This window comes from Panthera leo, chromosome C2 (genome assembly GCF_018350215.1).
Source record: "Panthera leo isolate Ple1 chromosome C2, P.leo_Ple1_pat1.1, whole genome shotgun sequence".
Lineage (NCBI taxonomy): Eukaryota > Metazoa > Chordata > Mammalia > Carnivora > Felidae > Panthera > Panthera leo.
In genome coordinates this window covers 12,596,328-12,610,786 of record NC_056687.1, presented here as the reverse complement: position 1 = coordinate 12,610,786, position 14,459 = coordinate 12,596,328, and the positions used below count along the sequence as shown (strand labels likewise).

Sequence of the window (14,459 nt, the reverse complement as noted above, 5' to 3'; positions counted from 1 at the left end):
CCTGAGAGAAGCCATGGGTAACTGCAGCATTAGAGGCTCCTGGCAACCCCGGAATAACCTGCTGAAAAGAAAGCAAAGTTATAGCAACAATATTTAACCAAACGATTATAGGAAGGCATGATCACTTTAAAAATTCTGCACTGCCACCCCAACGCGTTGGTTTTATTTTCTGCATTTTGTTCTCTCTTGGTTTCTGCCTCTGGTTCCCAGCATCCCCCCCCAAGACAGTGGCAGACTAGGTGCCGGAGGCGGGTGAAGCTTTAGCTCATACGTGTGTAGTAGTTTCAAGTGCACATTTGCAGAGAAAGCACTGGAACCTTCCAGCAAATACCCAGCCTTCTGTCTTAAACCCTTTCCTTGCTGGGGCCCAGATGCCTCAGAACGGCCCCTATGGCTCTTCCCCCACGCTGTGTGTTCAAACACACATTCACACTCACATGCACACACTCATTTGCACGCATACCCATGATTGCACGCTCACATTGCACATAGTCACTCATACATGCATACAATCCCCCCCCCCGTACGTGCTATCACACACACATGCACTGTCACACACATACTCACACGTGCACATGATCGCAAACACCCACACACAGGCCCGAACTTTGCAGACCAGCCAAACCCTCCCCAGGAATCCTCGTCACCTCCTGTCTCACTCGGGAAGATCCCGTCTACATCTCTGTGTTCTCAGTAGCGTCCTTCCCATGGCTAAATCTTAAAAAACGCTGTCCTCCTTCCATGGTGGAAAAGACAACCCTTTTTTTTTTTTTTAAGTTTATATATTTTGAGAGAGAGAGAGAGCATGAGTAGGGGAGGGGCGGAGAGAGAGGGAAACAGAGAATCCCAAGCAGGCTCTGAGCTGCCAGCATAAAGCCTGACATAGGGCTCGATCTCACGACCCTGGGATCGTGACCTGAGCCGAAATCAAGAGTCAGACACTCAACTGACAGAGCCACCCAGGCGCCCCAAAGACAACCCGTTTTAAAGCGTGTTCAAAATGTTAACGGTGGAAGGATCTGCGCAGTGAGAATATGCCTGTCTCTTGTGATATTCTTGGAAATTTTTCATAATGCGAAGTTGCAAATGACCAACCCGTAAAAGACGTAAAAAGGCCCCTGTGGAAGTGGCCGAACCTCGACTGTGTCAGTGCCAGGCCACAGCCTTATTACTGTGGCCAGTGATGAGGTCTGATTGCTCATGTCATTTCAGCAAAACACTGCTGAAGCACCTACCGTGCGCAGGTGTGGGGCCAGGTGTTGGCGTATGAAGACAACTCCTGTTTTGCAGAACTTTCTTGGATGGCGGCTCCAGCTTGGAGAGCTTCCACGTTCTTTCATCTAGCGAGCATTCACCTCGCATTGCTGCTTCCTTCTTGCCTTTTAGGTTCTAGCAAATATCAGCTTTCTCCAGAAAGATCGTATCTGTCCAGAAAACATCTCAGGAGAACCCTACTCTCTTGGTACTGTGCCAGGAGCTCAGGGGGAATTGAGCCCGGCAGGGGTGCCAGGAAGGCTTTCCTGGCTAGTGATGGGGCTGGGGACTGCAGACTAGGGGTCAGGCACAGAAGGAGCACTTCATATGGAAGGCTGTGGCCAGAGGGAGCAGGGGGCTCTGGGGAGCCAGCAGGAGCACCGGATGGGGAGTTGGAGCAGGATCCCCGGGACCTGATGGGCAAGGAAGGGGGTGGACTCTTTCTGTGAGGGGCATTAAGCAGGGAGGACGCGTGGCTGGGGTTTTCACGTCCCCTCTGGTTGCCCCATGTATAACAGATGCGGGGCACAGCCCTGTATCTTAGGCTGTTTGAGCTGCTCTAACAAAATGCCATCAACTGGGTGGCTTATAGTCAACAGGAGTTTATTTCTTGTAGTTCTGGAGGCTGGGAAGACCGAGATCAAGGGGCTGGCAGCTTTGGCACCTGCCGAGGGCCAGCTGCCTCACAAATGGCTTTTTGCTATAACCACACTTGGCAGAAGGGGCGAGGAATCTCTCTAGGGTATCTTTCCTTCGGGGCCCTAATCCCATGCATGGGGACTCCATCCTCATGATCTAAGCCCCTCCCAAAGACCCACCCCCTAGTACCATCAAGTTGGGCATCAGAATTTCAACTCGAATTTAACAGGAACATGATCCTTCAGACCAGAGCGCCTTGGGTAATGTAGACATTGGTGACCTGAGGCCCTGCAGGCTGGGAGGCGGTCCCTGTCACCACTGTGAGAGGAAGGCAGAAGAGAGGTCGTTCCTACCCCCTCCAGCCTCTGTTTCTGCAGCCCTCTCACCCCGGCGGCTCTTCTCTGTTTCTGATGCCAGCCCAAGCATAACACTGACACTGATCCTCAGAAGGCACCCCCACTGCTGCAGCCAGGGGCCCGGGGAGCCAGCCCTCATCGTGAGAGTCGACTGTGGGCATTTCTTCCCAGCTCTGCCTGAGTGCAGTGAAATCTGCCACAACGGGAGTATTTACACCAGGGAGATGGGCAAACGCTATAAATCAGGGCTTGCCTGTGGATGGTGGGAGAGCTATTTTACCAGCAAACCTCACTAGAAAGAGCCTTCTTTTCTCAAGCAGGCACCCCGCTTCACCTCCTTAAATCTCATCCTTGCAGAGAATCTTGGTTTCCGTGAGGCTTTGGATTTTGGCAGTTCTGGGTTCATAACCCTGTTTGCTGTGTGGCTGCCGCGTGACCTTGGATAGCATAGGGAAACTCCCAGGGTCGGCAGTAGAGTGAAGACAGTGCGCCTTCCACACTGTGGCAGAGTGTGTAAAAGTACGGTGTTGTGCACTTGTGCTCAGTAATTGGTAGCTGTTATTCCAGGAGGCAGATAAAGGTCATTCTTGCTGAAGATGTGACTGACCGAAAGGCAGTGATACCCAGATGTTGGGGGGCTGAGGGGAGTCTGCCCTGGGTGCAGGCATGAGCAGGGTATACCGTAGAGAATTTTAAAAACACAGTAAAAGTAAGTAAATATCTGTCTGCATGTCAATATCGCCCCGCGTGGCCGTTGTAACTAACATCAGTAGTAATACATTCTCATCCTGGCAGATCACCCTCTCTGCCCTTCTGTGGAAGGCCACTGCTGATATGCACATGTGTATCTGTGTTATTAAAGAGGACCCACAGAGGGGCACCTGGGTGGCTCAGTCAGTTAAGCGTCCGACTTTAGCTCAGGTCATGATCTCGCGGTTTGTGAGTTCAAGCCCTGCATCGGGCTCTGTGCTGACAGCTCAGAGCCTGGAGCCTGCTTTGGATTCTGTGTCTCCCTCTCTCTGTGCCCTTCCCCTGCTTGCAGTCTCTCTCTCTCTCTCTCTCTCTTTCTCTCTCTCTCTCTCTCTCAAAAATAAATAAACATTGAGGGCACACAGAGCCCCCTAGTTTGCAGAATCAGGAAGGGGACTTTGTTACTGTTGTCCTGGTTTTCCCACTTCCCCGGGCTCCTGTCACCCTCCCTGTCCAAACCCACTGGGAAGGCTGTGTATGCCTTTTCTAATCTGAGACCACTGAGCAGTCTCACCCAGCTCTAAAACAAATTCTCTCTCTCTAAGAAAAGGAGCGATTTTGTTAGTGGCCCCACTGCGTTTAGGGCCCAGAAATGTCACTCTTAGGCGACAGCGAATTAGTACATTCTTAAGGAACCAAGTGACACATCATCACACAGCAGTAACCCCACGTATGTAAGGTGACACTCACAGGCCTCTCCGTTCCGAGAGATGATTTGCCCATAATCTGAGGACAGGATCACTGGAGGCCTTACATGGAGGTGTTGTTTTACTCTGCGTGAGTTTGGCCAGCATCGAGGCCTCCTTTAATGAATGGGCCTTAATACATCAGAGAGATGGTGGCTAATAAATGCACTTCTTGACAGGCCTTAAAAAGTCTTTTCTAATTTTTTTTTTTTCCAACGTTTTTTTTTTTTTTTTTTTTTTTTTTAATTTATTTTTGGGACAGAGAGAGACAGAGCATGAACGGGGGAGGGGCAGAGAGAGGGAGACACAGAATCGGAAACAGGCTCCAGGCTCCGAGCCATCAGCCCAGAGCCTGACGCGGGGCTCGAACTCACGGACCGCGAGATCGTGACCTGGCTGAAGTCGGACGCTTAACCGACTGCGCCACCCAGGCGCCCCAAGTCTTTTCTAATTTTTAAAAATTCTGATAAAGAAAGGAGAAAAAGAGAGAAAGAAAGAAAAAGAGAAAGAAAGGAGAAAGAGAAAGAAAGAAAAAGAAGGAAGAAAGAAAAAAAAGAGAAAGAAAAAAGAAAAGGAAAGAAAGATAGAGAAAGAAAGAAAGAAAGAAAGAAAGAAAGAAAGAAAGAAAGAAAAAAAAAAAGAAAGGAGCCAGTCCTTTTAAAAAGAAAAGCTTCCAGTTTGCTGAGATCAGGCTTGGTTTTCACCCTTTCTGGCGAGCTCTGCCACTGGAAGGCATTCTTGACATTTTTCAGCCTTCTCCCCGTTGGAAGGGTGCTTGCTTGAGCTCTTTTTGGTGCGTCTACCCATATGCCCCCTGTTCTGCATCAAAGGCCATCGTTCATTCCGGGCCTTTGAAGTCAGGCAATATTTCGGTGTTGGTGGGATTTAGCGTTTACTCATAAAAAGCACTGAAAAACTCATACCAGTGCGGATGTGACTCACCAAAATCAAACCCTCGATGTCAGGGTCAGACTCAGTGTTCTTTTTGTTCAGAAAAAGAAAACAAAGCTTCTTGACTTTAGGTTCAAACTTGTTGTATTAAGATTCCAATGAGTGGGTGAAGGGCATTCTACATACTGCTTGGTCACCCCAGAACCTTCCCTCCTCTGATAGTTCCTTGTGTGTTACTAGGCCGTACGGGGATTTGGTGAGCATCTGTAACCTGGCTTCTGCTTCACGCCTTTCATTCATCCTGAGTGTTCCCCTCAGCACGGATTAAAGAACAGCGTAAGGCCGGGGCGCCTGGGTGGCTCGGTCGATCAATGTCCACCTTCAGCTCAGGTCATGATCTCATGGTTTGTGGGTTTGAGCCCCACATCGGGCTCTGTGCTGACAGCTCAGAGCCTGGAACGTGCTTCCGATTCTGTCTCCCTCTCTGCCCCTCCCCGGCTCATGCTCTGTTTGTCTGTCTCTCTCTCAAAAATAAATAAACATTAAAAAAAAAAAAATAAAAAGACCAGTGTCAGGTTTAAACAGCACCAGAGCTGATGGTATCTTGAGATCCTGAAGCTTTCCTCACGGCTGCTTCTCTGGTGTAGAAAGGCATGGGAATTTATAAGTTATGGAAAGGTGGAATTTATATTTGGAAATTATTTTCTTTCATGTTGTAAGTTTGGAGCTTAAGCATCGGGGACTCCAGGATTCGAAGGTCCCAGGGGCCACCATTGCCCTTGTGTGTACCACTTAACGCCTTCCCGTAAGGCTTCAGTGGGGGCTTTCAGATTGGTTTGATTACAGTGCAGGGTAAGGAAAACATTTTACATTTTGGCCCGGCATAACATACACACAACTGAAAGGATTTTTAAAAATTATAAAACAGTGTTTATCCTTTTTTGCAGTGAGGTGCTTTGATGTTTTCTAAACTCTTTGTTTTTTTTAAAATTGCTGGTCAAGATTTGCTAAATTGATTTCATGAATAGAATAGGCCTTAAGTCACAGTTTGGAAAACTTTAACTTGAAATCTATGAGGGATCTGGGCATGGCCTGCACCTCCAATCCAAAAACATGACTGAGTCAGAGAAGTGAAAGTGGGAGCTGGGGGGGATGGTCATGGGGGGTGATCATGGGGGTGGTTGTGGAAGGTGGTCATGGGGAATGGCCAGGCAGGATGGTCATGGGGGGGCAATCATGGGGAATGGTTATGGGGAATGGTCACAGTGGTAGTGGTCATGGGCGGATGGCCATAGATGGTCTTGGGAGATGGTCATAGGAGGGGTGGTCATGGGGGGTCATCGTGGGGGGCTAGTTTTCCTTCTTCTCGGTATGTTCTTCCTCCCCCCCCCCCCCAACAGCCTTCATTAGCTCCTGTAATTTAGCTCCTCTTGGCTTGTTTGGCTGAAAAATGTACCTGTTTGCGCTTCAGTTGACATTTCAAAGTAAAAACAAATCTAGAACGAGGGTAATAGAATGATTTTTTTCTTTAGGAAACATTGGGGAGGTAGGGAGAAGAGAACCACATGTGCAAATAAATGGCCATAGTCCCCTTTATGTTTTGCTTTGCTTTGCTTTTGCAAAGTTTAAGATAAGTGGCAGGCTAGGAAAAGATATTTATAACACGTAAAAGAGGAAGGTTAGCATCCAGACTATATGAATCACTGCTACAGTGTCTAAAAATCCAAAACACAACATGCCAAGGATATGAAGAGGTGGTTCCCAGAAGGGCTATTTTGAGTATGAACTTGATTGATCCATTTAGGGACATCTGGGTGGCTCAGTCAGTTAAGCATCTAACTCTTGATCTCAGCTTAGGTCTTGATCTCATGACTGATCTCAGCTTAAGTCTTGATCTCAGGATCATTGAGTTCAAGCCCACATGGGGCTGTGCACTGGGCATGAAGCCTACTTAAAAAAAAAATTCACCGATACATTTAAAGATCTTAGAACAGGGCTTAATTCAAGGAAGTGCTCAATAAATTTGGCTATTATTATTTTTGAAATATCTTTATTGAAATATAATTTGCGTAGCATAAAGGTCACCCGTTTTAAGTGCAATTCAGTGATTTTCAGTAACTGTACTGAGTCATGTAACCGTCACCATAACCCAGCTCTAGAACATTTGCATCATCTCAAAAAATGTCCTGTGTCCGTGTATTGTCATTTCCCTTTGTCCCCAACCCTCAGCCTCAGGGAACCGCTAACCCACATTCTGTCTCTTCGCTTTGCCTTTTCTGGATATCTCAAAAAAATAGAATCATACACTATGTGGTTCTTTGTGTCTGGCGGGTTAACTGTTACTGCTTTTAAAAATCAAATCAGGGGCGCCTGGGTGGCTCAGTCGGTTGAGCGTCCGACTTCGGCTCAGGTCATGCTCTCACGGTCCGTGAGTTCGAGCCCCGCGTCGGGCTCTGTGCTGACAGCTCAGAGCCTGGAGCCTGCTTCCGATTCTGTGTCTCCCTCTCTCTCTAACCCTCCCCCATTCATGCTCTGTCTCTCTCTGTCTCAAAAATAAATAAACATTAAAAAAAATTTTTTTAAATAAAAATCAAATCATTATCAAACTTTTTTTTTATTAATTGAATGCTTTTCCAGTACCTTCTTTTTTTTTTTTAATGTTTATTCATTTTTGAGAGACAGAGGTAGACAGAGCATGAGCAGGGGAGGGGCAGAGAGAGAGGGAGACACAGAATCTTTATAAAGCAGGCTCCAGGCTCTGAGCTGTCAGCACAGACCCGGATGAGGGGCTCGAACCCACGGACCACGAGATCACGACCTGTGCTGAAGTCGGACGCTCAACCGACTGAGCCACCCAGGCACCCCTCCAGTACATTCTTTAAGAAAAAACAATAAACTATATTTTCATCAGCAATGCATTTACAGTGTCAACACTGTGTGACATTGCAGAGGGAAATTTTACAGTGGCATGCGGATTAAACAAACACACAGACCTTTCCCTAAATTCTTTGGGAATTTGTGACCTGGTGCAGGGAATCGGAAGGTAGCACGCAACCGCGGCCCGAGCCGCAGGTGCTCCTGGACCGAGATCTTCATACTGCCCTGAAGAGGGACTCTTCACATGCCCTGTTTTTTCCCGTATCCTACCCAAGGAAATAACTCGCTTTTGTATCATTTTTCTTTTTAAATATATAAATGGGGGTGTGTGCTAGAACATTAGGAGGTCCGGCGGTGATGTGTCAGCGGGCCCTCTCCAGAGGTTTAATCCTCAATCAGGCGATCCCCGGTCTTTACCTGTGCAGCTCCAAGACCGCATTTCAGGAAAGGCTCCCTTCAATTAAGGAACATGTGACCTCAGGTGGAGAGAGAGGGAGAGAAACATCCTTCCTGGCCAGACCCCCTTCCGCAAACCCAAGCCAGGAAGTCCTGCCTTCCCTGCCTGCCGACACTACCCCCGCCCCCCAATGTCCTCCTTGCGCACCTGACTGTCATTCCCACTCTCTTCCTGCAGAGGGCGCTGTTTCTCAGGGTCATAGATGCCATGGGCTGGCGGGGCTGTTCCCACTGTCCTTCTCAGGGTACAGCCCCTGAGGGCTCGCGTAGGGCTCCCTGAGTCCTTCTGGGGGAAGCTGATGGTGTCGCTGATCTTCGTTTCTGCTTCAGATGAACTAAAAAACAAAACCGTGTGTGAAAACCAAGAGCTGAAGCTGCACTGTCACCCATCGAAGTTTCTCAACATCTACTCTGCGAGCTACGGCAGGAGGACCCAGGAGCCAGACATCTGCTTCTCAGAAGCAGAGCGGCTCCCCCCTTTTGGTACGTGTGTGTGGTTTTTTGAAGTTTATTTATTTTGAGGTGGGGAGGGGCACAGAGAGAGAGAGAGAGAGAGAGAGAGAGAGTCCCAAGCAGGCTCACAGCTGCCAGCACAGAGCCCAGTGGAGGGCTCAAACCCATGAACCGTGAGATCATGACCTGAGCCCAAACCAAGAGTCTGACGCTTAACCGATGAGCCACCCAGGCGCCCCTGGTATGTGTTACTATGTGGCTGTCGTTAGGGCGCTGAGTGGATTAGGGCCCTGACTCCCCAAGGAAGGAAGCCTGGCAGGGGCTGGTCCCTGGATTAGAGGGAAAGTCGAGGGCAGGGAGGAACCGCCCACATGGTCCCACCTCCTTCTGACCCACATTCCCAAATCTGTCCGTTGTGTAGTTGCTTTACACCGAGTAGGTACTGAGCGCCGACTGTATGCAGGGCCCCGTTCTAGGTGTGGGGGAGTCATCGGTGACCAACACAGGGTTCACGTGGCACTGACCTTCCAGCAGTGGACCAAGAGGTAATGAGAGAACGAACGATGTGTGTTGTATTTCAGGCGCATACGAGTGCCGAGGGGAAGGGCACATTCGGCGGGCGGGGGTGGGGGTGGACAGGGAAGGCTGGGGTGTACCACAGAGAGGCGTGGTCTCACAGGGTCGTGCTGAGCAGAGACTTGAAGGAGGAGAGGGAGTGAACCTGGGGAGCCGTCAAAGTCACCTGAGGTTATGATTAGTCTGTGCTCTCCAGAACTAACGGGACAGATAAGAGTTGGTGTTCAATCTTGAGTCTGAATTTTGCAGGACGGCAGGCTGGAAACGGGCAGATTTTCTATGCTGCAGCCCGGAGGAAAAGCAGGCCTTCAACTGATTGGTTGAGGCCCACCCACATGAGGAAGGGTAATCTGCTTTACACAAAATCCACTAAGTTCAGTGTTAGCCCTATCTTAAAAGTATCTTCACAGCAGTCTACCCCGGTGTTTGACCAAACAGCAGGGCACCATGGCCTAGTCAAGTTGAGACACAGAATTAACCCTCACGCATGCCAGCCTGTGGTGGGGAAGTGGCCTGATCTTTACCCGCCGTGTTACCAGAGAGAACGGGCCCCACTGGGGACCGGTGCAGAGAGTTGCACTTTATTCATCAAAAGTAAAATGAGCTCTGAAATATATTAAATCGCTACGATTTCTTCATGGATCACATGTGAAATGAAACGTTAATTTTTTTTTTTAACGTTTATTTATTTTTGAGACAGAGAGACAGAGCATGAACGAGGGAGGGTCAGAGAGAGAGGGAGACACAGAATCCGAAACAGGCTCCAGGCTCTGAGCTGTCAGCACGGAGCCCCATGCGGGGCTCGAACTCACAGACCGTGAGATCGTGACCTGAGCCGAAGTCGGCCGCTCAACCGACTGAGCCACCCAGGCGCCCCGAAACGTTAATTTTAAAAAGAAATTCATACCAAACCAATTATCTTGGATCTGAAAAGAGAGAGCGTGACGTGACTCCAGTGCGTAGGCAAGTTCTCGGGCAAGACGAGAAGAGAGAGCAAAGAAGCCGTTCAGGAGGGACACGGGCCACCAGAGCCCCCCAGTCCGGTGTTCTGGGAAGGAAGGCCCTTCTGTTGAGGATGGCAGAGGGTCTTTTGAAGGGGCAGAGCTGGCATCTAGCTGCTCTTGACCAGGTCTGGGGGAGGGGACTCCCGTTTAACAGGCTTGGCTGTCAAGTGGGGCAGAGAGGTCTTTGTGAGGGTGGCTTCCCCTCGTATGTCACTGCATGCCCCTCGGCCCACCCCACACCCCAGTGAGCGACCTGTGAGTTCCTGACACTCCAGCATCCCTCTCGTATAACACCCGCATGTGTTCAGAACGTCTCCAGCCCCTCTGCCCTGGCCCCCGCTACTGTGTCAGGTCTGGGCGCTGGTCATTGTGCCATCTCCCTACTCCCAGCCTGCTTTTCTGCCCAGATGGCCAGAGGCATCCTTCCAAAAGGCCAGTCTGATGGCTGTTCTTCTGAACATTCTGAAATGATCTGGTCTCCTTGGCCGGATACGGGAGCCTTGGTGATCTGACCTACTTCTGCCCCAAAGGGACCCTCATCCTTCTTCATCAAGTAATCAGCCAAAGAAAATGTTAGCAGACATCATGGCTAAAAGACAGGTTTCCATAGAGACGTCGAGGAATCCTCAGGTCAACCAGCTGTCCTAATGCCATGAATAACCCTTGTTGATACAGGAAAGGTCCGTGAATGCAAGACCGGGCCCCTCGCTTAGCGGTTCAGTTTGAGAAGGTTTGAGCCCTGGCAAAGTCACACGTGCCAAAGCCACGGGCTCATCCTTCCCCTGTGCCCTCCCACCCCTCACGGGCAAGGGCTTCTGTCCCTTGCCCGTTGACTACACGTGAGGTTGAAGATCAAACTGTTCGCCGCATTCGTGAACCACTGCCAAGCCCCGGAGACTGTCTGGGCCTGTGCTCTGCGGTGGGAAGAGGCTCCCAGGGGACACGAAAGGCCCTATGAGGGCTCACATGGAAACCTGGACTATTCCCTCCCGTCAGGTCAGCGCTAAAGGGCAGACCCTGGCTGCCAGTGCCGATGTGTTTTCTCCCTTTAGCTGAACGCTGAGAAGCTGTTCACTTCTTGGCCCAGGAAAGCCACACGGGAGGATTATAAACTGCACTTGGCATGATCCCCCCTCCACCAGACCATCCCTTTATCCCTCTTGTGTAAATGCCTTGATATCACCCACTTTATTTATTTATTTATTTTTTTAAGTTTATTTATTTACTTTGAGAGGGAGGAGGGAGAGCGCGCCCAAGTGGAGGAGGGGCGGAGAGAGAAAATCCCAAGCAGGCTCCGCACCGTCAGCACAGAGCCCGACTCGGGGCTCAAACTCACGAACCGTGAGATCATGACCTGAGCCAAAGTCAGACGCTTAACCAACTGAGCCGCCCAGGCCCGCCCGATATCACCCACTTTCGAAAGCACACCTTTTGACACCCTGCCTCCCACTGACTCCGTCCGCACGTCCTCGGCTCTCCTGCGCTGAGGGTCTCTCATCCGGCCACTTTGCTCCCTGCTTCTGGGCATCTCTCGCCTGGACCATCCGGACCACCTCCTGACTGGTGTCCCGGCCCCCTCTCCTCCCTGATTCCCTCCCCTCCCTTGGCCCTTTCTTCACTTAGCAGCCGGAGAGATATCATTAAAATAAATCAGATCACCATACCCTCCCACCCCTTAAAGCCCAGCGCTTTGTCCACTGTAATTAGAATAAATCCATTCTCCCAGCTGTGGGGAGAATGGATGAATGAACGAATGAACTGTGGGCCATTCGGCACACTCATTCATAGGCTGGGGCCTGTGCACAAGCTCTTCCTTTGGCCTGGAACGTTCTCACCCCACATCTTTGTGTAGCTGGCCCCGTCTCATCCTTCAGGGATCAAGTCAAATGTCCTTCTCAGACAGGTCTCCTGGGGCTCCCCACCAGCATGGCCGCTTGTCTGCGCGGTCCCTGTTTGTCTTCGTAATGTGGGAACCATCACTTACAGGTCTATGGCCTGTTTCCCTGGGGAAGGGAAGCACCGTAGAGACGGTGTCTGTCTGCTTCCTGCAGGATTCCCAGCAGCTAGAGCAGTGCCTGGCACGGAGCAGGTGCCCAGGTGACTCTTGACATGCATGAATGAATCCGAGCCTGTCCTAAGCGAGGAGCCCACCCGGAGCTCCCGCAGGTTCATGGTTGCCGGCCCAGAAGGCGGGTCTAGTGTCGTCACGGCTTCCAAACCCTCATGAGTTGCTGGAAATACGGCCTTTTTTTTTTGTAATGTGAAATGTTCCAACTTTTCAAACAGTGATTGAGCCAAAGAAAACATGCCTACAGGCCACATCCGGTCCACAGGCTGCCAGCGGGATCTGTGCTCTAAGTTCCCAGTTAGTACTCGGAGCTCAGCAACATGGCTTTGAAGAAGGGGAAAGGGCCGTTTCTTCTCAACCCTGGGACCTGGCGTGAGCTCTGCAGGATGACAGGTCTAGGCCCGGGTGGTCAGGCCTCCCTGCGGCCTCTGGAAGGTGATGTGCGCACCTTTCCTCTTGTGGAACCCCGTAAGCTCTCGCCTCGGGGCCTCCCCGGGAGCATGCGTGGTGGAGGCCAGCCGGACCTCAGTGACGTCAGGAAACGCAGCTGATGTGGCACTTAAATACCGAGGGAGGGCATTTCCAGGTCCTTCTGGAAGATGATTGCTACGATCATTGTTACTGTCTTGCACCAATGCCATAAGTTACATTTCACAGAAATAAGAAAATGGTTCGGGGGCACCCGGGGGGCTCAGTGGGTTGAGCGCCCGACTGTTGATTTCAGCTCAGGTCTTGAGCTCACAGCTGTGAGATCGAGCCCTACGTGGGGCTCCACACTAGGTGGGTGGAACCTGCTTAAGATTCTCTCTGTCCCTTGGTCCCTTTCCCCAGCTCACACACTCCCTCTCTCTCCCTCTCTCTCTCTCTAAGAGAGAGAGGGAGAGAGAGGGAGAGAGAAATAAGAAAACAGTTCAGCCACAGATGTTACCCATCAAATGAGCAGCTTTTTCCTTTGCAGGGTCTCTTCCAAGTCCTGGTGTGGGAGCGCAGAACAGTTTTTACGTATTGGCGATTCTAGAACAGACGCATTTGATTCTGCTCTGAAATTTCACTTCACATCATGGGTGTTCTTCCATGCGGCCACCAAAATCCTAACAATGCCAGTCCCTTCCTCATATCTTCTAAAAGGGATACAGATCATTGATTAGCCATTCCCTAGGGGCTGGCTTATTTTACCGCTTCTGATTTTCAAATATTGTGAGTGATGTATAACAACCTTGGGCTTGTAGCTTTCTCTTTCCTCTGGATTGTTTCCTTGGGATGAATTCCCAGAAGTTTTATACTAAAAGAGGGCGTGGGTATGTTGACAGTGCTTTATATGTATCACCAGAAGTCTTTTCCAAAACCTTTTTGTATCAATTTAAATGCCTAAACAGCAATGTGTAACTCCGGGTTTCCTTAGGACTCTGGCAGAGATGTGTGTGATAGTTCTTCGTGGTTCCAATTTAATGGCTATAAAATGGTCCTTTGGGTCTGCCTTTCTCTGAATATTAATGACCTTGAAAGTTTCCCATGTTTTTGTGATTCTTGTATTTGCACTTTGCCCACTGTCACTCTCGCCTTTATTCTTTTCTACTTTCTTTTTTTCTTTTTGGTGGTGGGACCCTTCATTTTTTTTCGTAAACTTTTACGTAACAGAGTAGAGATATGGATCCTTTACATGCTTTTCTGCTGTCCCACCCCACGGTATATTTTTTTCTGGACTTGAGTTTGGGTTTGTTATGTGCAACTGGTTGCTTTTTCGATTCTGTGAACGTTACCCGTCAGATAGGTTCAGAAGGAAGGGGCTTCATGGTGGCAGGGAGGAGGATACCCCTGGTGGAAGTCAGGGCGTCTGCACATGACCTCCGACCCCATGTCGTGACGCCATCACGCTCCCGTGAGCATCCTCAGGGGATGCTCTAGTGGGACCGGAGCTCGTACTGGACGTTCCCAAGGACATAAAGATGCTCACGCCTGGGCTCAGCAAAGCCTCTGAGCCCATGCCTGGGGGAAGTCAAACAAAGCCTCTGTTCTGTGTTCAGTGTCCTAAGCTGGTCCCATCTGGAATGTATCAGGCAGGCGAGGCCATGGAGAGTCCTTGGTCACACACTACACCCTGGCCTTGAACAGGGCTCCCCAGCCTTTTCTCTACAGTGACATAGAAAATTCTATTTGTATGGCACAGTAGGGTGAAGGGAGGCAGTACCCAATGCCAAAATCAATGGCTGGGGGGCAGCCCGGGGTCCCAAGGGAAATATCCAGCACACCTGTGCCCATTCACTTCTGAAGTTGGGAAATTCTACTCTGAGATGCACTTGGCCTCAGGGTGCAGAGGTTACAGATGCTGGAAGGCTCTTCAAGGCCTTAGACCTTCATCAACACTTTCCTCGATGTCTTCCCAATTTATGCCCAAAGTCCAGTTCCAAAGCCATTCCCACGTTTTTAGGAATTTCTTATTACCCCAGCA

The 14,459-nt window shown here is 50.1% G+C and overlaps 1 protein-coding gene across 4 annotated transcripts in view; it reads left to right on the top strand.

Annotated features, from left to right (window-relative positions):
- The window catches only part of EVA1C (eva-1 homolog C), a 76,182-nt gene that overhangs the window by 39,634 nt on the left and 22,089 nt on the right, over positions 1-14,459 (top strand). For 3 of the 4 annotated variants that reach the window (XM_042955035.1, XM_042955033.1, XM_042955036.1), the window contains exon 4: positions 8,240-8,392. In XM_042955035.1, the coding sequence (XP_042810969.1) occupies positions 8,240-8,392 (153 nt within the window). The remainder of the gene's footprint in view (positions 1-8,239; positions 8,393-14,459) is intronic. The other variant, XM_042955034.1, reaches the window with a different exon arrangement.